Below are 26389 nucleotides of genomic sequence, written 5' to 3'. Positions count from 1 at the left end.
TTCACACCCATAAAGAACAACTGGGAGCACAAGAAGACCAAACAAGGTTTGAATAGTTTTCCAATCCCACAACTCCGCTTCATAGCACCTATTCTGAAGAGCATTAAAAGCCTTCCACCCACCTAATGTCCTTTTATACCTGCAGCTAGACCAACTTAGTTTTTTGTTGAAATCGATGCCAAGGTATTTATACTCTGCAACTTCTTCAAGAACACTTTCATTGTAATAAAATTCATGTTGATGCTGTTTTTTATTATTAGAGAGAATCATAACCTTAGTCTTGTTGATATTGACCTGCATCCCCACCATTCTGCAAAAGCGCTCAAGAGAAGATAGATGATCTTGCAAACCATAGGCAAATTTGGCAATTAAAATGAGATCGTCCGCATATAGGAGCAGCTTTATAACAAATTTACCTACCTAAATGCCTTCACACTCTTGCATGTTTAACCACTCTTCCAGTTTGTCAATATTTAAACCAAACAAAGTAGAAGATAAAGGGCAGCCCTGTTTGACCGCGATATCGCTCCTAAAACATTCTGAAATGCCATCTGAAGTTCTGATTTTGACTTTCACCTCTTCATACATCCTATGAACAGCAGCTTTGAGATGCATAGGAATCCCCAATTCTTCCATCCTGAACCAAAGCTTGTCTCTCGGGACGGTGTCAAAAGCCTTTTTAAAGTCAACAAAGCAACAAAAAACCTCTTCCTTTTTCTCCCACTTTTTTTCAATAATGTGTCTCAGAGTGACACAGTGATCCACTGTCGAGTGCTTTGGCCTAAAACCAGCTTGCCCTTTAGCACATTTATGGTCTTCTTCTGCCCATTTGTTGATCCTAGTTTCTATCATGCTGCCAAAAAGTTTAGCAAAGAGGGGATTGATCATTATAGTCCTGTAGTTGGAGGGGTTCTTAACATCACCACTCTTAAAAAGTGGTATTGCAAGGCTGATTGTCCAATCTCTCGGAAACCCTTCTTGGCAGATTTTGTTGAAGATTTCAATGATGTGCAGTGCAAGAGTTTTCATACCCCACTTCAGATATTCTGCTTGAAGCGCAACAAGGTCTTTTGCTTTACCTCCACCTAACTTCTTAATTCCTGTCTCTATCTCTTGCATAGTGAAAAGATTTGTAGTATCGTTGACCAAAGGTAGCTATCCCACTCCACCCTCTTGTTCATAAAGTTTCTTAGCATATTCAAACCATTGGGTGGCAGTAATATTATTTTCAGTTTGCTTTCTCCTTGGTTGGAATTCTTTCCAAAAACGTTTGGGATTATTTCTGCCCAAGAAAATTAGCTCCTCTCTCCTTGTGAACATAAAATCAATTTTTTTCTTCTTTAGGATATGTTTGTAGGCCTTAATGTCAAGGTTAGCTTTATTTGACTCCCTTAGGTTTCTCCTAGACCTCTTGCATTCCTTATCAAACCAAGCATTGGCTGGAAAACAATTAGTTTCAGATTTTCTATTTTTTGCTCTCTTGCATTTTGAAAGAGCCTCATGAATCAAATTTGATAAATCATAACTGTTAACACCATGCTTATACATAAGGTGTCCCATACAAAGTTCCTCAAGAGGAGCTCTGAAAGTGTTACTGTTTTCTGAAGTTAACAAAATTCTGCCCTGAGAAGGAGGGTATTGAGGGCCTTGGATTTTTGCCCCAATCCGCCTATCCTTTGCCCAATACAAATTTATGTACAACGGTCTATGATCTAATTTTGAGATCCCAAATGTGCTCTCCAATTTCAACTTCTTCAATATTTTCATACAAATTCTGTGAACAAATTACATAATCTACCACACTTGCCCCGTTGTATGTGTTGCAAGTGAAATTGCCCAACTTAGCCCATCTAGCCAAACCATTACAGATTATTAGATCAAATGTGCCACATAGAGTGATCAATTTTTCCCCAAAATGATTGCAGCCTTTAGCGTCTTCGGATATTCTTTCCATTGATGATTTCTCTCTTCTGTGAGCCAAATAGGGTTATCATTTACTTTGGAGCTGAAAATACTTGCTTGCCAATTTGCTGTCCTAGCATTGAAATCTCCAACAAGAAGAACATCCCCACGCTTCGAAAAAACAGCAACATCTTTCTTTAATGCAGCATCGGGGTCATTGTGATCTAAGCCACACTTCTTATCAGTTTTCGATACTTGTGGAGCAAAGTAACAGGTTGCGATCCTCAGAAGAGTGTTATTTTTCACGATTTTGAGCCATATAAATTGTTTACTAGAATGAGTCTTTTCCAACTGAATGGCACGACCTTCTCTTTCTTTTACTAGAACCATTATACCTCCATGACCTTTACCATTTCTCGCTGCCTCATTCCACACTGCCATCTTCCAGTAGCCTTCAAACAATGGGGTCTTACATCCCTCATGCTCATGTGTCTCTATGAGACAAATAATGTCTTTGCCTTCCGCAATAGCTCCTAACACAAGCCCACATCTCCATGGATAACCTCTGCAATTCCAACAAACTAAACTTAAGGATGCCTGGTTTAAGCTTGATTGCTATTTGTTTTGATGTGAAAGACTCGAAGTTGAGTTATTATCGCTAAGCATGATTGTTGATCTTGTTGTATCGCTGCATGTTAAAGTGTTTGTTGCCGCACCTTTGTTGCCTTCTTGCTGCACTTCATTGGAGCGGTGGCCAAAATGAGCAATAATTGCTTTTCCCTTGAACATCCAAGCTCTTTTGCCTTCATTTCTAGCTGTTCTAATTTTTTCCATTTCCATCCTTCTTTCTACTTGCTGTCTCATAGTTAAATCCTCCTCTAAAATGAAGCAAAAACCCCTCAAGAGTTGTTTTTTGTTAAGTAGATTTTGTTTGTCGCTAATGCTGGGCATGACTACCTTGATTGGCCTATTTCTCTCAACGTGTGGTTTGCCAACCCTCCAAGCTTGGCAGATTTGACCTTGCCACAACAACAAATCTTATAGGAAATCCCTCGTTAAGTCGAGGGTATGTTCACCTTCCCCATAATCTTTTATCCCTTTGATAATTATATTGAATGCCCTAAGCTGCCTTTCCTTGACATCTCCGTCTTGTGTGTTCACACGAATCTTTGCCTCTTCTCTTGCCATATCAAGGTATTTTCTGTTTTTGTCCCAAGTTTTGGTGACTTCTGAAAAACTTCTCTCCTCTTCAACCTCTGCCTTTCCCAGTGAACTAGTGTGAAGAATCATTCTCTCCTTATTATGAGATGGCTCAGTATTTGTTGTGACCTTGTTTGTTTCCAATGTAGCATTCAGGTTTTTCCATTCATCCTTCATGTTATGCCATTCAAGCTTCCCTACTAAAAGTGTTTCTTGCAGCGTTGAGATTTGAGCTTTTAAAATGTTGTTTTTATCTGCAAGAGTTTTATTTGCTGCAATTAGCACCTGTATATTGCAGTAACTTTCTTGCTCCTTAGCCTCTAGGAGCTCCAACCTCCTCTTGGCCCTTAAAAGTTCTTGCACATAAAGATCTAGGCACCAAGCGAGAGGTGTGGAGGTAGGGATGTAAGTGACAAAATCAAAAAAGTTGCTGCTACCACACAAATGACTGTCACCACCTAAGTGTGGAGGAGGGCACATTTTGACAGCATCTTTCTGTTTCTTCTCTTGTTTATGCAATCTCTTCCCGTGTTTTTGCTTTTCATGTGACCCTTCAAGCGAGCAAATCTACATTTTAAAATGCCCTTGAACTGTTTAACGTTGACCAAAATATATTTCCCTGTCTTGCCAAGTGATGCCATTTTGACTTGCCCTAAATGGTTAGTTTCAAAGTGCACCAGAATTTCTTGACCGTTTTTGACCAATGAGATGGTTTGTTTTCCCATAGTTTGCATATCCACCGTTTGTTTTCCCATTGTTTGTGCATCCACAATTTGTTTTTCCATTGATCAAAGGAAAGAAGGACGAAACAAAAGGTAACAAGAGCAAATATATAAAACAAAAAACCGGAAAGTGCACCTTGAAACCCCTGGCTTAAAGGCCTGCCACTATCTTGCTATGTGTTGGGCCCAGTCTTCGTTCTGCCCTTGGAAACGAGCCTGTCTAGGATCTCAACCCTGTCTGGTATTGTGTCTGCTGCCCTGGTCTCGCTGTGATGCTCCAATGTGATGCCCTGGTCCCACTGTGTCTGTTACCTGCCTAGTGCCTTGTCTTTGTTGCGACCCCACTTCCCTGAACGTGATTTACGAACGTCCCACTGATGCCCTTGGGCATAACCTCGAACAGTAGCCGTTCAACAAAAAGTAAAGAATGTGGAATTGAACAACACTGAAGATATTGATGATGGCCAAGATAACCTTGTTGATACATTCAATAATTTGGTGCAACTAAGTGAAGGGCAAATAGAGACAATAGTTATTGATAATGAACCAGAGAAGAGCCCTAACATAAATGTGTTAAGTGAAGGGACAGTCACAACTGAGCCGAGGAAGGAAGGTGAAGACCCTGTACAAATCAAGATAGTACAGATGTCAGCTTGTGATAAGTTGTTGGAACCCAATCCTATGATTGTGCAAATAAGAGAGTACCCTAAGATCAGCCCATAGGAGTCCACTCAACTGACCGATACAACACTAGCTATTTCAATAAGTTTACATGTCAAAGAATGTGATGCCAAGTGGCAGGGTGTGCCAGCTAATGAAGAAAGTAATACACCTGAGCCAGAACGGTGACAAGATGCCACATAGGGCAATGTTGGTATGAGTGAAGAAGGTGGGAAGAAAGATGAGAGCCAAAATAACAAAGCAGACAAGTTTACTACAAATCAAAGACCAATTGCCTCACGACCTCAGATTGAGGGAATGAAGCAAGCAAGCCAGCTGAGTTCCACCAGTGAACTCCAAATTGATCAAGGAGAGGATAAATAAGACAAGTTTGTACAGCATATGGCTACAAATATGAGCAGAGAGGAGAAGGAGACAGAAGATGCACCTCAGAGAACCAAGGAGAATAGGTTGAGCCACAGAGACCGAGTCTGGCTATACAAACCCAAGCTTTACAACTGCATAGTGTGTGCAGCTCCAGCACACCAAACTGCAAAGGGAAGAGAATGAAAAAGAAGGTGAAGCAATCACCTCAAGCAGTCAAAGGTAAACCTTTTGCTCTAAATGAGGAGATCATAATTCCTGATTTGTAGCCCACAAATCTTAATGAAGAGCATATGGTAATCTTGAGTGAGTCATTAGTAAGGATGGCCAAGCAAGCCCAAATATAAGAGAACATCAAAAGAAACAAGTATTGTATGACATCACGAATATATTTCTTGAGCGGAAGTGAATGATCCTAATATAGATATTCAAGAGAAGTTGATGTAAAGTGCAGCGACGAAATATCACAAAAGATTGATGGAGAAAGTATCTAGTGAGATAGCAATCGAGCAAGTTGAACTTTCCACCCTTGTCATTAAGCTAGAACAGTTAGCCACAAATGCATATACATTGTTTGCAAAGTTGTGTGATGATATTCCCTCTTACTGCAAGACTATAAGGGAGAAGATGGATAAGATAGATGAAGATCTACAAAATGGAAGCAAAGAGTTGAGCATGGATCCTAGCACCAGCTCACTTTATTTATCTAAGATCAGATTTTTACGAGGGAGGCAATAAGAACTTTTACAGGAAGTGTGCCATATTAGAACTGAGGTGAATTCAATTCAAGCAATTTTGCTACCTCATATGGAAGTAATGCAAAGGCACATACAAACTGCTAAGGATCTCATAAGGGACCGGCACCTATCCATTGCAAATAATATGGTGAATCGAGCGGCCAAGATAGAAATAGAAAAACGAGTACTTCACACTTTGAAGGCCAATTGGGACAACACAACGACAATCATTACCAAATTGCACAATCCATTTATAAAGGAATTTAGGATCGTCCCAAAACCACAATTGAAAATCACTTAAGAGTCATAAGTGACAAAAACAAGGGGGAATGGTGCATGATCAAGTAAGCAAGTGTATGTGTATGACAAAGGGGAACTATCTAATCATGTATGTATGTTATCAAATTTGAAACTTCGTTACATTTTTTTTTTTTTGGAGTAATAAGGAGTCAGTTAATCTAATGCCCAATGATGCATGATCATGTAAGCAAGCAAGTGTATATGTATGACAAAGGGGAACTATCTGATCATGTATGTATGTTATCAATTTTTGAAACTTTGTTATATATTTTTTTTTTTGGAGTAATATGGAGTCAATTTGATGCTCAGATGTAAGATAAGATAAGATAATCATATTAATGTCCAACAGGAAACCACAAGGGTTTATGGGACTGTGCATACAAACAAAAGAGTTGATCAAAGCAAGAGCACCAAATGGTGTCCAAGAAGAAAGAAAACAAGACACAAAACAACAAAAGCCAAGGTAAGGACTAGGGATCCTTCCTTGGTGCAAAGAAATCGGTCACAGAAGGGTATAACCATGGACGATCCAGAGTCTTAGATCATCGCCAAGAACTGTTGGAGGAGTGTCGCTGCCTCGACAGACTGGTGAAATGTCTCACCGATCTGGAGCGAGTGATGTTGGATGGCCTTTTCGCACCCCGTGGCAGAGACAGAGGGGAGAAAAAGTTGGTGATGAGCTGATCGGAGATATGGCACTGAGGTATGAGTGAGTGAAGCGAATGCTCAAGGAGCTGGGTGGCCTCCCAGAGGTAAAGTGCAAGGCATCGCTAGTCAATATAGCTGAAGAACACTGAAAAAGAAAAGCAATCTCTAAATAGGCAGTAAAATCTCCCTCTGATCTCATAATAGATAGGATAACGAAATATAAAGTGAGTCTCCTTCTCAACCTCTGCCAAAGTACATAGCTGACAGATCCGTTCATTTCTATCCATACGGTGATCAGTCTAAACCCAAAGACGATGGGAGCCAACTCTGAAGGAGCCCAAAGAGAAACGCAGGGTGTGACTCCAGCACTGATAAAGGTAAACAAAACAAACAATAATACTATTTTGAATGCTAGGTAAGAGTATCTATGTCGGTCGACAGCCGAATCTGCAAAACCCTGAAACCGATGAAGAAACTAGATCAACTAAAAAATGACTGCAAGTTTGAAAGGATGAGCTCCAAACTCGACCAGGATAATGCTGTGGTGGGTGAGCCTATGACATCTAATGATGTGTCGTAAAAGCAACGTCTAAACACGCTTTCTAGAGAAACAATCTAATAGAAGAAGATAAGGTCCCCAAAACACCGTGCCATAAAGAACGGTCGGCCGAACCAAGCAGTCCAAGAGGGATAGCTTGGACGAAATGTGTTGAAAATGATGTCTGAAGCATTGTCTTTCAAGCATGGCCAAGGAACCCATGCCCTTACTGACTCTAGACTAAATAGTCGATCTCAAGCTGAAGTGGGGTCCCGAGAACTTCACCCCGAGATACATGTATGAAGAAGTAATCTCAACCTCCTACCCCTGGAAGAAAAAATGAAGATGAGAGATCTTTACTCAGTTAAAGATCATAACCCAAGTCTTACTCAGATTGACCACGAGCTAACGTTGATCATAAAAAGAAGCCAAACCATCAAGGAGTTTCTATAAATTGTCGGGAGAAGAGGCCAAATGAACCACATCATCTACAAAAAGGCAAATGAAGATCAAAACCTGATACAAATAGCACCCATCGCCGAGTTGTGAGGAGTTCATAAGAAAATCCTTGAGCTCATCAATATACAACCCAAACAAGGTGGGAGAAAGGGGGAAGCCCTGCTTCACCCCAATGGTCCTCTAAATCATAATAGAAAAGCCCTCAGGAGTCCTGAATCTACAATCACCTTCTCGTATAGTCTCATAATAGCAGTCAAAAGTATAAGTGAGATCCCAATCTCACTAAGTCTCTAAAATAGGGCCTTCCTGGGAACAAAATCAAAAGCCTTACGGAAGTCCCACAAAACAGCAGTAAAGTTTTTTAGAGCGGTGTCTAGCCTCCTCAATAATGGCCCGCAACGTAAAGATATGATCCATACTCTAGTAGTCCACTCGAAAACTGGCCTAACCTCTACCTCCACGGCCTCTCCTGTCAAGCTCTCTGGATAGCATAGTGTTCAGAGCAATGGCATAAAGTTCGGCAAATGTATGTCCAATCATGGTGGTCCCATAGTTGACGGGGTCAGAAGCAAGCCCAGACTTATGAATAGGGTAAATCACATGTCGCAACCAAAACTCAGGAAACCCAATGCAGACCACTCTATTAAAGAGTGTAGGAAGGTAGCATCCAAGGACAGAGGCACCAAGTTTGAAAAGTTCGGACTAAAAACCATCCTTGTCAGCCGCTCTACTACATCTCATGGATCTAATGGCCTCATAAATACTAGAGGGGGTGAACAAATGGCAGTATGGAGGTGGAGTGGAATGCAGAAATGGCTGCCCTGGAATGTCATAAAGCGTAATGGTGAGGGAGGTCAAAGACTGAAAGTCGAGGGTGGAGAGCAGGGGGAGACACCGAGGGAAAAGGGTGCGCCAGAAGATCTGGAGATTTTGAATAAGCGTGGAGCAAAGGAATCTGCACTGAGAAGGGGCAAAAGAACGTTTCTTGTGGCGAAGAAAACAGAGGTAAGAGAAACGCAGGTGGGTGAAAGCGAGAGAATGAGTCTTAAAAGTGAAGCGAACGAAGCGATGGAAAGCTTTTCGATCAGCATCAATCCATTGGTTCATAGGACATGTATTCCGACGCTTAGACCTGAGAAAGCGTGGAGAGCAATGAGGGATAAAAAGGAGAGCGAACATCCAAATGGCATGAGCAAGTAAATCAAAAATGGCAGAGACCACATATGAGTCACTGACACTAGCAAGGGTCAGTAGTCTCCTAAGATGGTAGGAAAAGAGCTCATCATCCCCCTCAGGGTAGCAAAAGTGAGAGGGGTGTGGGTAGTGCCAGACGGAATGCAAGGAGGTTGGGGGAAAGGCGACAAACAGGGTGAGATGTGGAGAGCAATGCTAAGAAGAGCATGATTGGCAAAGGGGAGATGAGAAATGGTGAAGTAGGAAAAGAGCTCATCATCCCCCTCAGGGTAGTATAAGCGGGAGGGGTGTGGGTAGTGCCAGATGGAATGCAAGGGGGCTGGGGGAAAGGCGACAAACAGGGTGAGATGTGGAGAGCAATGCTATGAAGAGCATGATCAGCGAAGGGGAGACAAGAAATGGTGAAGTTGTGAATGGAGGAAATGAAGGAGGAAGAGGTGATGACATAGTCCATAACACTAGAACCACCACAATGAGGCTAGCAAGTAAAGAAGTCTGAGTCAGGGAAGGAGGATAGATCGTTCAGAATTAATAAACCAAAGCACTTGCAGAGTTGGAGGTGGTGGTGACCATAACAAGAAAGAGGAGATGTAAAATCAAAAGTCTTTTGTAAATAATTTTGAAAATGCAAGTAAAACAGTATACATGTAAAGACCAAGCTACAACATGATTACATCCTAAGGGGGAGTACATATCTTGAAGTTTTGGAATGTCAAGTTTTGATCATGACAAAGTGTTTCTACCACTAATGCCAAAGGGGGAGATTATTGACCCTAAAGGCAATCCAGTATTGTCAGTTAGTGCAAAACACTCAGTCATTTATAAGGCAGAGTTAGTAGGTCAACATTGCGACCAAGCTAATCTATCTAGGCCGAGTGATGTATATAATCAGTTGTTTCCAAGTAGTAGTTACTACCGAGCAGATCAAGAGTCGCCGAGTATACAGTGGTTGCCAAGTCAACACATGTGCCAAGCGTTATGGAAGCCGAGCACAGTTGAAGTCGAGTGACAACATAAAGAACTAGTATGCGTCGAGCATCAGAAAGGTACATGTGTTGAGTAACATAGTTTTGTATAAATGTTTACAATGACAAAAACACTGATGTAAACCGTTTTTCCAAGTAAAAAAACATGTTTTTATGATCTAGGAGAGAGTCAAAGAGGTAATTACACCTGTAATTATGGATCATTAATCCCTAATGAGATCAAAAAATCAGAAAATTAGAAGGACTAACCGGCAAAAAGGATGAATCTAGGTCGATCGTTGAGATCTAGAAGCTTCATTTGATGGCTATTTAAGGAGCGTTTTAGACCTAATTTCATTGTTGAGAGTTTAAGGATTGCATGTATGCGAAGCTGAAGGTGAATCAGCAAGTTGTGAGGTAAGGCGACCGAGCAGTACAGTAAAGAGTTATTGAAGATCTATCACAAAGAGGTGATATCAAATTGTATAGAGGAGATTTGTTATCAGCATTCAAGTGCAAACTGAAGGATCAGGTTGTGATACATTCTTATAGGTGTTTCAAGGTAAATCTCTTAACAGAGTGGTCCTAACAAGCCCATGTAAATATCCTAACAAAGTGCTCACTTAATAGTGTAGTTAAAATCCTTTAATCAAAGTAGAATTAATGGTCTTGTAAGCTCTCAACAGAGCAGACCCCTCACAAGGTAGATCATCATAATGGGCACACTTTATTGCTGCAGTAGTGAAGATTTTGTCGGTGTCATCCACACCGCAATTTTACCTTCACCTTAGAGGGTTTATGCGTTACCAAATCTTTGTGTTATGTGTTGATTAAGTGTTTGTTTGATTTATTCATGCAAGTAGACTTTAGATCTGATTTACATTGCAGTGAATGATTGATTGGATATAAAGTTAAGTTTGATAAAGGTTTATGGTGATGATGTCATAAATGATTTATGTTAGAAGTAGTAAAAGTTTTGAATATCCTGATTCACCCCCTCCCCGTCTTACTTTCCCAAATAGATTTCCAACAAAACATAGATCCATTCTTCCAGTAATTATGCAGCAAATCTGCTAGCTTGCAATTACTCGAGATTATAGAGTGACCTTTTAAGCTAGCGCTGATATGATCCTAACCATGATGTATCCAGTGTTCATCTTCAAATTCAACAACAGATATGATATCCACAGCAATAAACCTATCTTACTTCTCTTAAACGTCAAGTTTAAAACACTAGGTTTTTTCCATAAAGCCATTTCTATTTTTGGGCTGCAAAATGTCTTGAATGATTGTGCAGTTGGACATTGCCATTAATAACAATCGAGGGGCATGGTGCATCCCACCCTTGTTATGTACAAGAGGGAATTGGTGTACACACAAGAGAAAGTGAGAAAAAATAAAACCAACCAAAAGACAATCCCAGACGGAAAAATGCAAGAAGGCTTGTGAAATGAAAATTGTGAGCAACAATAGTATCAGGTTTCATATAAAACTCCATCGATCATATTTAATTGATTGTCAACATTATAATTTCTTTGCAGTCAAAGGGTATCTTCTTTATATATTACGATTTATCCAATCAGAAGTTGCCTTTAGAATATGATCCTTTTCCCGTTCGATTTACATATCTGTGATTAGGCTCTGATAACATGTTGATTTTGGAGGATTGCTTGCAGATGTAATGGCACTGCCACTTTGTGGTGTGTGTTTTTCAAATGCAGCAATCACTTATATTTATATGGAGAATGAGATATGCATAGACATGTCCTTTCATGGGACATGTCCATTCATAATGACAATCATTATATTTATATATATATATATATATATATAGACACACACACACACATATACACTAAAAGTTATCCGACTTAAGCTACAAAACTTCAACAGCACGTTTATTCAAAGTTGAAGATCGGGACTTTGTAATGATTCCTTGATTCAATCTATCAAAGCACACATGCCCTTGTGTTTAAGGTTGTTCAATCTTTGTGTACTTGCAATGCACGAATTTCTTCTTTTAGATAAACAATATGTGTACTAATCAATAAAAAAAAAATCAATCAAAAAGCACTAAAATATTTAGCCTCGAGCATGTAAACTTTTGCCCTAGTTGAAACAAAAAAGGTGTACGTTTGATTTTATTCAGTGTGAACAGGAACCACCCCAAAGATTGCAAATGAAAAATACATATAAACCTTTTATTTTATTCAACGTGAACATAATCACAACAAAGATTGTAAATAACAAGAACTAGTGTTCAAATTAAAATAGATTTTGTTTAAATAGAGTTTCCCTTTCTGGTTCAAAAAGAGCTTCTGCCGCACCTTTGGTCCGCATCAAAAGATGAGAATAAAAAAAGCCAACAGGAGTTGCCTCCACTAAAATATTCAGCTAAAAAACTTCATTTAAGCCCTTAACACTGGTCATCTAATTAAAACGTCAACCATTCAAATCTAGTTATAAAACCAAACACTAATAAGAATAAAAGTGCAAAAAAGCAAAAAGGCAGCTCCAATGATTCAACAGATATCAGAATAAGCAAAAAAAACACAACCTTCGTGGACTGTAAGATATGTGAACAAGGATTCTCTCATCTACTTCTCCATCAGCAGAGACAGGTGCTGCTCCTGCAATTGCCTGGACTACCTGTTATCACAGTTATTAAAACTTGAGTTCTAGATTTTTTCATCTTAAGAGATGGACAGATATTTTGCATGCCTCTATCTAATAACATTTTTTTCACCATAAAAAAGTTAACAAAAAGAGCTATGCAAAGTTATAATAGCAAGTGATCAGCTATCAAGAGTGAAGATTATTTGGGCACATACTTCAAACTATAATTTGTGACATTGTGTTCAAGTATTGTGATGCTTATGTAATGTGTGAAGAACAATGATGTAACAGTTTATTTGAAAGAATTGGCAAAATCTATTATGGTACTCAAAACAAGAAAACTCCACTCTCAAACCCACTGTTTACTACCAAGCTGGCTATCCATGCTACATGCTTCTTAAGAAATGTGCATGTCATCATATTCTGCAAGTGACGAGATAAAGTTCCTACAACCTCAAAAACATAGATTCCGAGGAGTACTTTATCTTGCTGCCCTATCTAATGTAACAGATGGGAATACCATTATCCATATAGAGGGTAAAGCATTTCTACATCCTCTAATTTAGTTAACTGAATAGGGCATTTCCCTTGTTCATAGGGAAAGGCACTAAGGCATGTGTGATAACTACTACTCTCTCTACTAGTTTTTTTCCATGTTCTGCATATTCCTTACAGATTGTGGGTACTGACAAATTCTGCAAGTGATAAGAAGTGACATCCCTACCCCCTTAAAATCATAGAACCTAGGAAGCATTTTACTTTAGTGCCCTACCTATTATGAAATTCAATGGGAACACAGGAATACCATTATCTGTATGAAGAGTCAATCAACTCTATACCCACTTAATAAGATATCATGATAAGAGATGCTAGGTCCTTTCCTTCAAAAGATTGTTATTCTATAATGGGCACCCTAGAAATGGCCAAAAACTAAACCAACTACTGATTGAAATTTAGTCAAATAATTTGCATCCAACTCTTTATTTCTCCATTAAATGTTTAAACCCCTTTATGGCTCCGGAAGTAAAATGTTTGTTTGTTTTTATGTCTTTGCATAGATTTGAAATCACATAACATGAACAAGAAGGAATTTATAATAATATGCAAACTGAACATTGAACTATTGCTGAAATAATATTATTTTTCAAACTAATAAAATCAAATACATAGCAGACTTTTCAACTCACTAATTACTCCAGCATTCTAACATAATGTTCCACTATTGATTTCCCATCTTCCTGCTACAATAGCATGAATAGTGTCGTGCTATAGTGACATGAATAGTGTCATACTACAGTAACGTGAATAGTGTTGCACTACAATAAAGTAAATAGTGTCGCACTACAATGTTGCTGCAGTATAATCTGTCTTCAATCAGTCCAAGATCCTCATAAAATCATCCCTTCAGAATGGCATAAGCATCGGACAAGAAGCGGGGATGATATGAGCAAACACCCAATCCGCTTGTAGCTGGAAATGTGCCCAATCTGCCTGTTAATGAAGCTGATAGCAATGAATTCCAAAGGCCAAACCCCAAGTGAGTGACATATAAAATGTCACAAGAGAGGATAGATGTCCTCTAATGCCAAGAATGGATCTGCAACTCACACATCAATTTTCTTCGCATATTCAACCTACCCAATGAAGCCACTAACGCTCCCTTTTATTCTTTCTCCAAGGGTCGATTCAATTCTCATGAACAATGTGGGCTAAAAGATGTGCAATATAAAACATATTATAATATTCACTTATGTCTCCCTTAAGGCGCCCCTTTTGATTTGCACACATTCACATAAAATTTAATATTAAAGTAACACTTCAAAATTTTACAACTAAATTAAATGTTACTTTAACAATACTTCAAGCATAAAAACATATTAGTTATCGGACTCCAAACAACACGAGTGTTAGGTCGTCTGAAAGCTCTCACCGAGGAGTATCAAATCCAATCACCAAAATTAGCCTCCCCTATGTCCTGCTGACTTACAAAAAGTAGTAAGTATGCCTGAAACTCAGTAAATCAACTCCGTTTTGGCCCAAACTGGAGATGACTAGGCCAAAACACTCTAGTTTCCCTTCAAACCCTTCATTAGCCCTCGGGACCATGTAGAACTAGGCTAACTCACACACACTTGGTCAACTGCTAAAGTGGGGACATTACATATTCTTAAACTGAGAAGGTTACAAGGGATCCTTGGCGCTGTAACACTGATTAACTCCTTTCATCCAACCTCAAGCACAAGAATTGTTAATCACCTACCAAATAGATCTACTCCACACTCAAATTGGGAGAAATCAATGAGATTGCATTCCTCTTTGTTCACTAACATAAGTTCATCTAGGTATAGTCAATCAAAAACTCAAAGTTGGGACTACCTGATATGCATTTGTCATCATTTTGGCATCAAATACTCATTGGTTGATTGACATTAGTCCAAACAGTTAAAATGGATTCATATGTTGACTAGTAGACTATTTTCTTTGCAATTCAACTTCTCCTTTTATAGGTGTGCCACAAACCACCAGGCATGCATCTTTATGCAAATAATGAACTACTAATTTTGAAAGTAAATTGTCTTTGACAAAGTGTGACCTTATAAATATGCACCTCTAAATGCCATTCACTTGAGTCTTTCTTTCCATACCTTGAAAGAATTTCAGTCCTTTCCTTTGGTGTGCTACAGAACTCAAAGAACACACCTAGCAGCAGATATTTTAACTTCGGGATTTTTCCCCTTTTTTGGTGGTGATCCAAGTGTGCACTTGAAACCCATACTTCCATTTTTTGACTCCGATACTTCCTTCTATATTGTGTCTTGGTCAAATTTTGACCTTGAACTTAATTCTATCAAGTGCATACAACATAAAGACCCTCATCCCTTTTCTATCAAGAATAACTTCAAGAGCAGCATTGCATGATCTTGAAAAAGTTTAGGCAAAACAAAATTGACATGTGCTGATCAAACAATAGATCATAGCTTTTAACTTGAGACAACACAAAAATTTCATATGGGTAGAACATGTCTCAAATAAGCCCTGCAAGTTAATATCAAAAATATTGGACTTGGCAAACTCTTATGAACATTTAAAAAATACAAACAAAAATAATGCTGATTATTCTGAAAAAGTCTCTTTACTTAAAATTTTAGCTGAAAAAACATGGACATTCTGAAACTAGAACTTGTAATGACTCCGGTCAGAATGGGTCCGCCCCCTCCTTTGCTAGTGTGCTTTCTAATAATAGTAAATCAATAAATATACATATAAATAGAATACTAAATAAATATTACATAAAAAAAATTAAATAATTTCATTGTTTCCTTTTAGGCCAATTTAAGTTTTGTTTGGGAGGTTATGTTTGGCTGACTTGAATTCAAATGGAAACAATATTAAATATTTTGCTAAGGTCAACATGTTCTTAGTTTGTGCTATTGCCTATATGTATGGGAGGATGATTTTGTTAGCATAATCATGGAATGTTAGCATAGAGTTAATATTACATTGCAGTTGAGGTTGGTTGGTAACTGCCTCACTATCAACTGTCCTGATGGTGGAAAATGTTCCCTTCTGTATTGGTTAATATCAAACGAAGTATTCACTGCTTTCATATAGTATCAGAGCAGTTGAAATATTCTTGTGCCTGTTTTTCAAAACCTGAAGGATTAAAAGGCATGAAGATATAGTTAATAATAAGAATGTAATCTTAACCTCCTGCATTCTTTTTTTGTACATCATTCCTATGCTTGGGAGTATGATGAGGCATGGTGATAACCAAGGGTAGTGATGTAGAGCAGGTGCAGTTTGCATTGAAAAATCAAAGGGAAGACCAACTTCTAGAGCATATGTTGGGAATAAAGATCAGCGTGTAGACCACAGTGAGAAGCTGTGAGGAACAGAAATTTTAGTGGACAAACTGGATATAATTTTTATTAATACAAAAGAGGAGGCATTTTAATCACGTTGAGTGTTCAATGTATGCCAATAACTTTGCGTGAGATAAAGAAATTTTGTATAGAAGCCCATAAACCATAATACCAATCTATAGTGGGAGTAGCAAATGGTTATTCAAAAGGTTCTCTTCATGTTGATAACAAAACGAAAGAGGAGCCAATATTACAATAAAGAACTAAATATTGTTGCATCAAAGTTTTTAAAAAGAGAACGGTGTGTGTTTCCTTTTAAAAGCTTGGCACTAACTAGTGACAAGCAATCCTTCCATTGCAGTTTGTACTAGGAAGATGTTAAGAGCCTTTTCCATCATACAAAAATCAGCAATATAAGTCGTAATTATCATTTGTTCCAAAATTTTACTTTATGCGCATTCTTCATTAATTAATGCTATATTGTAGAGTTACTCTCTAGAGTCGGAGAAATATCTACTTCATTAACAGTCAACATTGTAACTTATTAGTTTTGATTCTGTCAGTTTAGTTTAGTTACCTAATTTCTATTTTCTGCTTTCAGCAATCTTCAGTTTCTTTTAGCAACTTGGCCAAGGCAATTGCCGATAAAAGTTTATCATTTTTCATTGATAATCAAGCAATTACCATTGTTCACTTTGTTTCACATGGTATAAAGGCAGGAAAACCAAATTCATTTTTTTGTTAAAATTTGGAATGAAAATTTTTAAAGGCTTTTGGAGAAAAAAAAATTCTAGTCAAGGGTTTTGTGTGTGGCTGTGAATCATTTTAGGAATATTTTAGGTCAAAACAATAATTCGTGACTTTGCCCATGTGGGTTTCCTAGCTCCTTTCTGTGACCTTCTCACCTACTGCATGGCTCTTTTTGCTTGCAAATACAAAAAAAATTAGCAATGTCTACATATATCTAATGTCTTATTCACACATCTGCATTCATGAGTTCTTTGGATGCCCACATCTTTGTTTTTTGCCCCGCATTTTCTCTACTGTGTGGCACACGACATGACTTATTGTACCTTTGTCACAACACAACCACATCTCTGCAAATGCCTGGACTTAAACAATTTGTGCTTGGTGTTTTTCTTGCAAATGCATTTTTTTCAAAATCGCTTGTACTTTATGGGCTTCGTTTTCAGCAAATCAAACTATCAAGTTTTATTCTGCTCAATTTCCAGTTTTCTGATCAGCTAGGACACAAATTTTGGGTAATCTACATTGTACAACAAGGGTTTTTAGCCCATTTGTTTAGATTTGAAGGTTCAAATTTCTGATTTTTCTGGCACAATTTAGGGTTTCTACTTCTAGGTCTTTACATCTACAGCCAGGACTTCTTTGAATTGTGAATTGTGTCATCAGACATTTGCCAAAATTTGTGACTGCAACCTATGAATTACGATTCATGTCTCGTTTTATGCCTCTTCAGTTTTAAATCTGAAGTTTCTTCCTTGATTTCTATGCCTTCCCCAGTTTGACCCCAAGGTATGTAGGCCTCTTTGACAAATATTTTGCTTGAAAGCACATAAAAATTCAATCAGAAAAATTATAACACTTGGTAGCAGTGCATGGTGACTATCTTTGCATATCACTGCTTGGCAGAAGTTGTTTTAGGCACCACCTCCTGTCCTACTGCTGCCGAAAAGCATTAGCATAAGTTTGATGAGCATAACAGTGAAGCGGTGATGTTTACTAAACTTTTACTGACTAGTTATCAACTGCTCCAAGTACCCTCAAGAAAATCAGCTGCTGACATATAGAAATACTCGAAGGATATCCAAGACATGTCAAATAAGAACTGTGCATTCTTTCTAAAGAACATGCTCTTTTTTATCATGATGGACAAGTGGACATCTCTACTAGAAAACTTGATAAAAATCAAGGGCAATCGTGATCAGCTAGAGGCAGCTAGTCAAAAAATGGAGGAAGAAGACCTTGTAGTCATTACTTTGACAAGTCACCCAAAATCTGATTAGCATTTCATTGGAACACTAAACATTACTTCAACTAATGTTGATTTAAGATTTCCAAATCTCTGCAATAAGCTTCTAGAACAGGATTGTTGGAAATAGCAATTCACAAGTAGTATTCATCCTCCATAGAACAAGCATTCTCTGCCAAGTCTTCTGCTAAGGACAAAGGGAAAGGTCAATCTTCTTAGTGGAAGGGTTCAGGTCCTTCTAATAACAGCAAGAAGAAAAAGATCGTTAAGTGTAACTATTGCCACAAGTATGCTCAAATGAAGGTCGGTTGTTGGCATCGATTGGCTTCTAAGCAAAAAAAGCAGGGAGGGTCTCAACCCAAAGGAAATGTTGCAAAGCACTCTTATCAAAAAGAGTCAGCCTTCTACACCTTTATGGCCAAATGAACTGCAGATCCAGTGAAACATTTTGCTTGGTATATCGATTCAGGGGCTTCCAGGCATTTTACTCATCATCAAGATTGATACACAAAATTCAAACTATTCTCTGATTCAATGATCTTTGGAGGAGAGCACCATACTATTGTTGGTAAAAGCAACATGCAGATTCACTCTAGAGGGAGAACTATGCAGTGTTCCGGGACTCTGCGAGTCCGAGGCAGAGGTGGCCTTTCCGAGGCAAATGGCCTCTGGACTCTGACTCGGCCAAGTCCTGGCAGAGTCCACGTGGACTTGCCAAGTCCAGGGATTCTCCCGAATTTTATTTTATTTTTTTAATTTAAAAAAAATAGAGATTTCTAGAGGGTTATTTTTTTTCAGTGTATATTAATTTTGAAAATGATGTTGTGGTATGTCGGGAATTTATTAAGGATTGAAAGTTAAATCTTCAACTTTATATTATGTTATTCAGTTTTTTTCCTTCAGAAATTCGCTGTTATAATTATGTGATCTATGCAAAATTGTGTATGAGTATTAAGTAGCTTCTATTTATCTCAATTATTGTGTATTTGATGTTAATTGACTAAATGATGAATGAAAAAATCGTTAAATCCTTAAAAATCTTTGAATTTCATGGGTTTTTCGATTTTTCGAGTCCTGGCCGAGTCCGGTCGCCAAGTTCGAGTCCGAGTCGAATTTTGATTTTCCAAGTCAGAGGCAAGTCTGAGTCTCGTAACTATGATACATTGTTCCGGGCATGAAACTTAATCTTCTCTCAGTTAGCCAGATTATGAGGTACTATCCCCAATTCAATATTGTTTTCAGTTCACACACCTGCAGCATTGTTGATAGGGAGACTCACACTATATTCTCTATGGAACTTGAGGATCATGCTCTTTATGGACTTGTTGATTCAGGTGATTCTCAGGAGCACACATGGAAGCCAGAATATATTCCATCAGCAATCTTTCGCATCAGCGTTATTGGCACTTGAATGTACACTATCTCTCTCAATTATCTAGGGAGGGTTTGGTTGTTGGTCTAACTGAGATCCAAACTCAATATCATAGAGTCTATGGAGCTTGTCAAGTTGGGAAGAAGCATCAAACACCATTTTTGGATTGTGATTCTTGGTGAGCCTCCGAGGCACTTGAATTAGTTCATGCTAATGTATGTGGACCAATGAACACTCTTGTTACTAGGTCTAGGTACTTTATATTTTCTAGATGATTTCAGTACAAAAATGTGGGTGTATTTTTTTAAAATAAATCAAGTGTTTTCTACACTTCAGTAGTTTAAGGCCTTTGAGAAAGAGTCAGGTTCTCAGACTGTCACTCTAAGGTCAAATAATGTAGAGGAGTTTTGTTCATCTGACTTGTCCACTTTTGGTGCTACACATGGCATTAATAGCCAGCTTACCAATCCATACACCCCTCAAAAAGAATGGTGTAGATGAGCGTCAAAATTGCACCATTACTGAAATGGCTCGTTCTAAGTTGGAGCATAGACATGTTCCTAGGATATACTAGGCTAAATCAGTTTCTACTGTAGTCTATCTTTTGAATCAGTCCCCTACACAGGTCGTTAAGAAGAGTACTCCTAAAGAAGCCTGGTAAGGATGAAATCCTAAGGTGGCCCATCTAAAAGTCTGTGATTCTATTGATCGTGTATGGATTTAAAAGCAAAGCATGCCAAGCCGGATTCCAAAAGCCAGATACTTATGTTTACTAGGTACAATGACAATCATAAAGCATATCCATAGATTGATGTAGAGACATATCATCTCATATTCAGTCGTAATGTTGTGGTTCATGAGACTACTAGTTCTTTTCTTTCTTTTACTGCTAATAGTCCTAAGGATCAGCCTATGAAGAATTCTGATTTGGGTGTTTGTCTTCCTTTAGGATCACCTGATGGGAGGGTTTTAGATCACTCTGACTCTAAAGATAAGGAGTCTATCAAGAACCTTGCTACACCACCTGACTTTCCCCAGGACCTATATTTAGATGATTTTGTTTCAGCAACCCCCTGAGATGTTGTTCCTCCTATGTCAGTTGTTGGTATTTCTACTGTCCGACTTAAGTGGCGGGCCAGGACTATAGGTGTTCTTAAAAATGATGAGCTCATTTAGGGCAGATCAGTTCGCCAAAAGAGCAAGCAGGAAAACACAGTCAATTTTGATAATATGGCCAAGCATCTACAGCATCTATGAGCCTCAGACATATTCTGAGGCTAAAGGAATTCCTAGTGGGAAAAGGCTATTGAAGCAGAATTCCATAGTCTTCATAGGAATAACGCTTGGATCCTTTCTGATCTTCCTCCTGAGAGGAAGCTTATTAGCTGCAAATGGATTTATGAGGTCAAGTATGATGCAAATCATATTCTAGATAAATACAACGCAAGAAAGGTTGGTAGCTCGAGGATTTATACAATGCAAGGGCATTGGCTCTGAGGAGACTTTTTCTCCTGCTACCAAGATGTGCACAATTCATCTTCTTCTCACTATTGCAACCAAGTTTGGTTGGAAACTGCATGAGAGATGTCAATAGTGCCTTCCTCAAGGATGAGTTGCAGGAAGAAATCTATATGATGCGGCCTCCTGGTTTCAAGGTTGTTAGTAAAGAACATATGGTATGCAAAGTAGTGAAAGCACTTTATGGTTTGATAAAAGCTCATTGGGCATAGTATGTCAAGATTGATCTATAATTGGTTGATTGTGGTTTTCAGCACAACCCTTCTGACACTAATCTATATGTCAAACACTTTGGTGATGATAGTTTTTTTCTTCTTCTCTATGTTGATTACTTAATCATTACAGGCAGTTCAACACGTTTTATTGCAGCAATCAAACAGGATTTGGGCCAGGTTTTTGTTATGACAGATTTGAAGCTTCTCCATTACTGCTAAAGTGTTGAGTTTTGGTAGACATGTGACAGTATTTTTATATCTCAATCTATGTATGCTAGAACCCTGCTTGACAAGTTTTAGATGCAGGATTGTCAACTTGCTTCCACAATATGCCGAAAGGGTTGAAGTTGTCAGTAAATTCTGAGTCACCAGTGGTAAATGAAATGGCATTCAAGCAGCTAGTGGGCAGCCTCATCTACCTCACTACCACAGGACCTAATCTCAGTTTTGTAGTGACCTACATTTCTCTTTCATGACAGCCTCAAAAGTTGATCGTTGGTTGCAGCAAAGCGAGTGCTATATGTGAAGGGCACTTCAGATTATGGCATTTTGTATAGCAAGTGCAAGGATCCAAGCTTGATTGGTTAAACAAAATTAGATTGGGCAGGTTTGATGGATGGCAGAAAGCCCACTTCTAGGTATGTATTCAGTTTAGTTACACGTGTTGTAACACGGACTAGCAACAAGCAACATGCAGTAGCTCTTTCCTCGATAGAGGCTGAAAATTAGGGAACAATTAAAATAGTGTGTGAGGTAGTTTGGCTGTGAAGGATGCTCTTTGACATTCAAATGTCACAAGTACGAGCTTCTCCCTTGTACGCTAATAATCAAGGTGTGCTCAGACTAGGCAAAATCCAGTTTTCCATGAACATACCAAGGGTGGTCAGCTTCATTCTCATTACATCCACAACTTGGTAAAAGGTAGATCAGTACAACTGCAATAGGTACCGACAGAAGATCAGACTGTAGGTATCCTCACCAAGTATTTGAGCCTGAATAAGTTTGTCAAATTTAGGAGGCAACTTGGAGTAGTTGACAAACTGACCATTGAGGAGTGTGTTAGAATATATATCTACTTAATTAATGTTAGAGATTGTAGCTGCAATAGAGATCTTTATCTCTAAAAATTTGGATGTTATTATCGTTATCGTCACCTTTAGCTGAAAAGGACATTTATGATAAATTGTAATATTAAATATTATGACATGTGTCATACAACATGCAAAGAGTTGTATTTGCAAATAAAGAGATATGTTTTGGGAAATTGAAGAGACCTTCGGTTATAATGTGAAGAGTCTCTCTATATGTGATAAATATCGCATCAAGTGAAAAGCTTTGTACACTTGAATTTTTATTATCAATAATGTGATCTTTTGTTGTGTGGCTGGGTTTTTCCCTTCATCTTGGAAGGGCTTTCCCAGGGTAATTTTGAGTCTCTTGTATCTTGTTTGGCTGTTTTTATTTCTGTTTGTCTTAATTTCTGGGCAAATATTTTGACAATATTGTGTCTATGTTATATGTATCGCATCAAGCGAAAGGCACCATACACTTGAATTTTTATTATCAATAAAGTGATCTTTTGTTGTGTGGCTAGGTTTTCCCCTTCATTTTGGAAGCAGTTTCCCAAGGTAATTTTGTGTGTCTCTTGTATCTTGCTTGGCTATTTTTATAGCAATTTCTCTTAATTTATGGGTAAATATCCAATAATTAATAGTCAATGTTGCAATATATTAGTTCAGATTATGTCAATTATGCTTAATTAGATATTAGAATGTTTCTAATTTTTGCTTCTTATAACCTTCAGCTTCTTTTAGAAACTTGCTCAATGTAATTGCCTATAAATGTTTCTCATTTCTCAATGATGATCAAGCAATTGCAATTGTCTAATTTTATTTCACATAGGCAACAACTCAACATTCTCTCTAATCTAGATATGAAAGGTAACATTTGCTTTAACATCTTTGGATTTTATTTTCCAATTCGAGAGATCAATAGTTGTGATCTAAAATGCATCCTTTAAAAGGGTTGGACACTTCCATAGTGTCTGACACGATTGGGCATGAAGGAACATAGAGTTGGTTCCTTGCATGTCAACTATTGGAACGGTTATGCTCCATGGTCCATGTCCGGTTTGCTCCTTGATGTTGTCGATTTGGCTGATCTTCTCCTTGTCACAACGACACATGAGAGCCCCGTACAGCCGCTTTGGCGATTACAGGTTTCCACTAGCTTTCGGCTTTTAGGGAGGAGATTCAAAATTTTGGTGGTGTCAGGGGATTGGGTGGTGTGGCTTGTTTGGTCAGTACTTGACTCCAGTGTGCAACATCTATATCTCATTCTTACAACCTTGCTAGATTTATGTGGGTCCAAGTGAGCCAGGGGCCAGTTCGTCTCAGATATGTCTTCATTGTCATTTGTTATTTCCCACCAGTGTCTTCTTCTTATGCTATTCACAGTGGGACCAAGGAGATCCCTTCACATACATGCATGATAGTATCACTAAATTCTCTTCAGCAGAGGACATCATTATTATAGGTGACTTCAAAGCACGGTCCAAAGATAGGTAGAGTCCCCTTCAAAACTGGGTTTTGGATTCAATGTGCACTATTGAACCAAACTTGACCCCATTTGGTCTTCAAAGATATTTTGACGATTCAGCGAGCCCTCTCATGAGATACGGCCATCCTTTACTCCAACTTTGTGAGTCCCCAGACTTTGTAATTCTAAATGGCCTTCGTTGTCTCCCTAGTTTGTTCACTTGTTGGCCTCATTGTGGGAGGGTGACCTAGTGGATTACGTCATCTCTTGTTCTTCTCTCATTCCCTCCATTAGTTGCTTTACCATCACCTGTCTTCCCTTGATGGACCATGCTATCCTTAGCCTCACCTTACGCACCCCCCTCCTCCAGCCCCACCACCTTCTCCCCCCCCCCCACTACATCTCCTTTTGTTTCGACAATGGAGACTGTAACCTCTTGAACATGCACCTGAGGCAACTCCTCCCCCTTGACCCGACCTAGCTAATGATAGCACCTCCACCATGTTCGACACCTTTCCAAATCCATTTGGGAGGCAACCCGCCGCTCAATCCCCTACCGCACCACCTCCAGGTCCTCGCATGTCTGCAAGAACACTTGTTCCCATAACCTGTGGTTTGATGATGACTACAAATTCATTCACACACTGTGTACATTACCTCTACCCTTCATCTAGCTTCCTTCATGCTACAAAAGCACTTCTACTGCCTCTTCCTCTTCTTTAAAAAGTGTGCCTTCATCTCATTTCATAGTCGTTCCCTTCAAGCCTTGCTCCTTTAGTCTCCTAAGGCCTTCCGGCACACCCTTTTCCCTCGCAACACCCCTTCTCCGTCACCTTAGACCTCAGCTTGTTGGTTTCTCACACCTCCACCTCTTGCGACATTCCAAGGCAGTCCTCCATTTTTGTCATCCCTCACTGCCATTTCTACCTTTCCAAGGTCAACAACATTAGCAAGGCAATTAGGTATCTGAACAACAACAGGGTTACAAACGAGGAAGGGTTCCAAGCAAAACCCTTCAAATATGGCATCAGGGTGTTGGGTTCCTTCCTCACAAAGTTGTTTGACAGAGTAATTTGTACAGGATTCCCCTTCTCTTGGTCTCGACACATCATCCACCTGATTCACAAGGCTAGGCCTACCTTGGATCCCAACAATTACACGACTATCATGATTAGGCACACTTTCTCCAAACTTTACGCCACAGTTTTGCATGTTATTCTTTCACAAGAGTTGGATCAGAGGCACATTTAGGTGCGAGACAGGTTGGTTTCCACAAATTGGTTTCATCAACAAGTAACATACCTTCAATCAAGCATGCCAAACAATTCCACAACAAGGATGAATAGCATAAGAGGGAATTCTTAAAAAGAAAATGCCTCCACTGCGATAAGAACTTTCAATAGGGTCACGTATTCCAAGAGGAGAATGTCCAAAAACAACAAGCAGATCTAAGAAAGAAGAATTTATGTTTCAAATGCAAAGAACAATGAGAACTAGGGGATATCTGCAGAAAAGTGTCAAGTCCATAGAAAGGAAGCAATAATCGAGACCAAAATAGAAAGAACACCACATAAGAAAACAAAATATGAAAAAGGAACCTTAACAACATCCAATCAAAGAATGGAATAGAAAATAATGGAGCTTTGGAGAGGTTCAGCAATAGTTGTAACAACAATATACAAGTTTCTTTTAGTTGGTTACGTAGAAATAATGATTAACATATTTATAATGTGTTTTTTATTATTATTTTAATAAACATTTAAAAAATGATTTGATTATGGGGAAATGAGTTGCATTTAAAGAAGAATTGCTAAGGGCACTCTATTGTAGTAACAGTTAAGAGAGAACCACTATAAGTGCACACTACAGCGTTGTGATTAAGGGAGAATCGGTGAGGAACCCTATTGTTAGTGGGAACAAATCTGTGATGCCTCCTAATCAAAATCTTCAAATCTACACTAATCCTTTACCTCAACACACTACTAATATGATTGCTCAACCTTCTTCTTCCTCTGATACAAACGCTAATAATAATCAACAGCGAGAAGAGAATGACCATACCATTGACACTATGGAGCATGTCCCTCAACCTCCACCTCAACCTTAACCTCAAGTTCAATCTAAACCTAAATCTACTCTTAAGCATGCTAGAGGCCTTACTATTACCTTCGATAATTATGACATTTTTAATGCTCCTCATGGTCCTCTTTACATTGTTGCAAGGGTTGTTAAATATCCTTCTTATGGTTGTCTGCTACGTTTGTTTGCTAAATGCTTGCACTATGACTTTTATAATTCAACTGATACTTGGATTCAAACTTGTAATGGTTTCTTGTATCCACCTCATAGTTCCATTACCTTGTTTGTTGAACTTTGTGGTAAAGTGGTGAATGCTACCTTTGTTGTCATTCCTACTTCCGATCAATTCCAAGTGAAGCTTGGTTTACCTTCACTGACTTCCATGAAAACTGTCTCCTAAAGATCAATGCATCAAGTTCCCTCATGATGGTGAGATTAAGATGATCAATCATAGCCTTTATCGTCCTTCTAAGCCTACGCGTTATG

The 26389-nt window shown here is 38.7% G+C and overlaps 1 protein-coding gene across 1 annotated transcript in view; it reads right to left on the bottom strand.

Moving 5' to 3' along the window:
• The window catches only part of LOC149551457 (uncharacterized), a 154287-nt gene that overhangs the window by 115639 nt on the left and 12259 nt on the right, over positions 1-26389 (bottom strand). Inside the window, exon 4 of the mRNA XM_089786966.1 lies at positions 12267-12358. Within this exon, the coding sequence (XP_089643092.1) occupies positions 12267-12358 (92 nt within the window). The remainder of the gene's footprint in view (positions 1-12266; positions 12359-26389) is intronic.

Source organism: Cupressus sempervirens, chromosome 6, assembly GCF_028749045.1.
Source record: "Cupressus sempervirens isolate cs-2001-9-10 chromosome 6, ASM2874904v1, whole genome shotgun sequence".
In the NCBI taxonomy this organism is placed as follows: domain Eukaryota; kingdom Viridiplantae; phylum Streptophyta; class Pinopsida; order Cupressales; family Cupressaceae; genus Cupressus; species Cupressus sempervirens.
The sequence above is the reverse complement of the archived record's forward strand: the minus strand, read 5'-3'. Positions and strand labels throughout refer to the sequence as shown.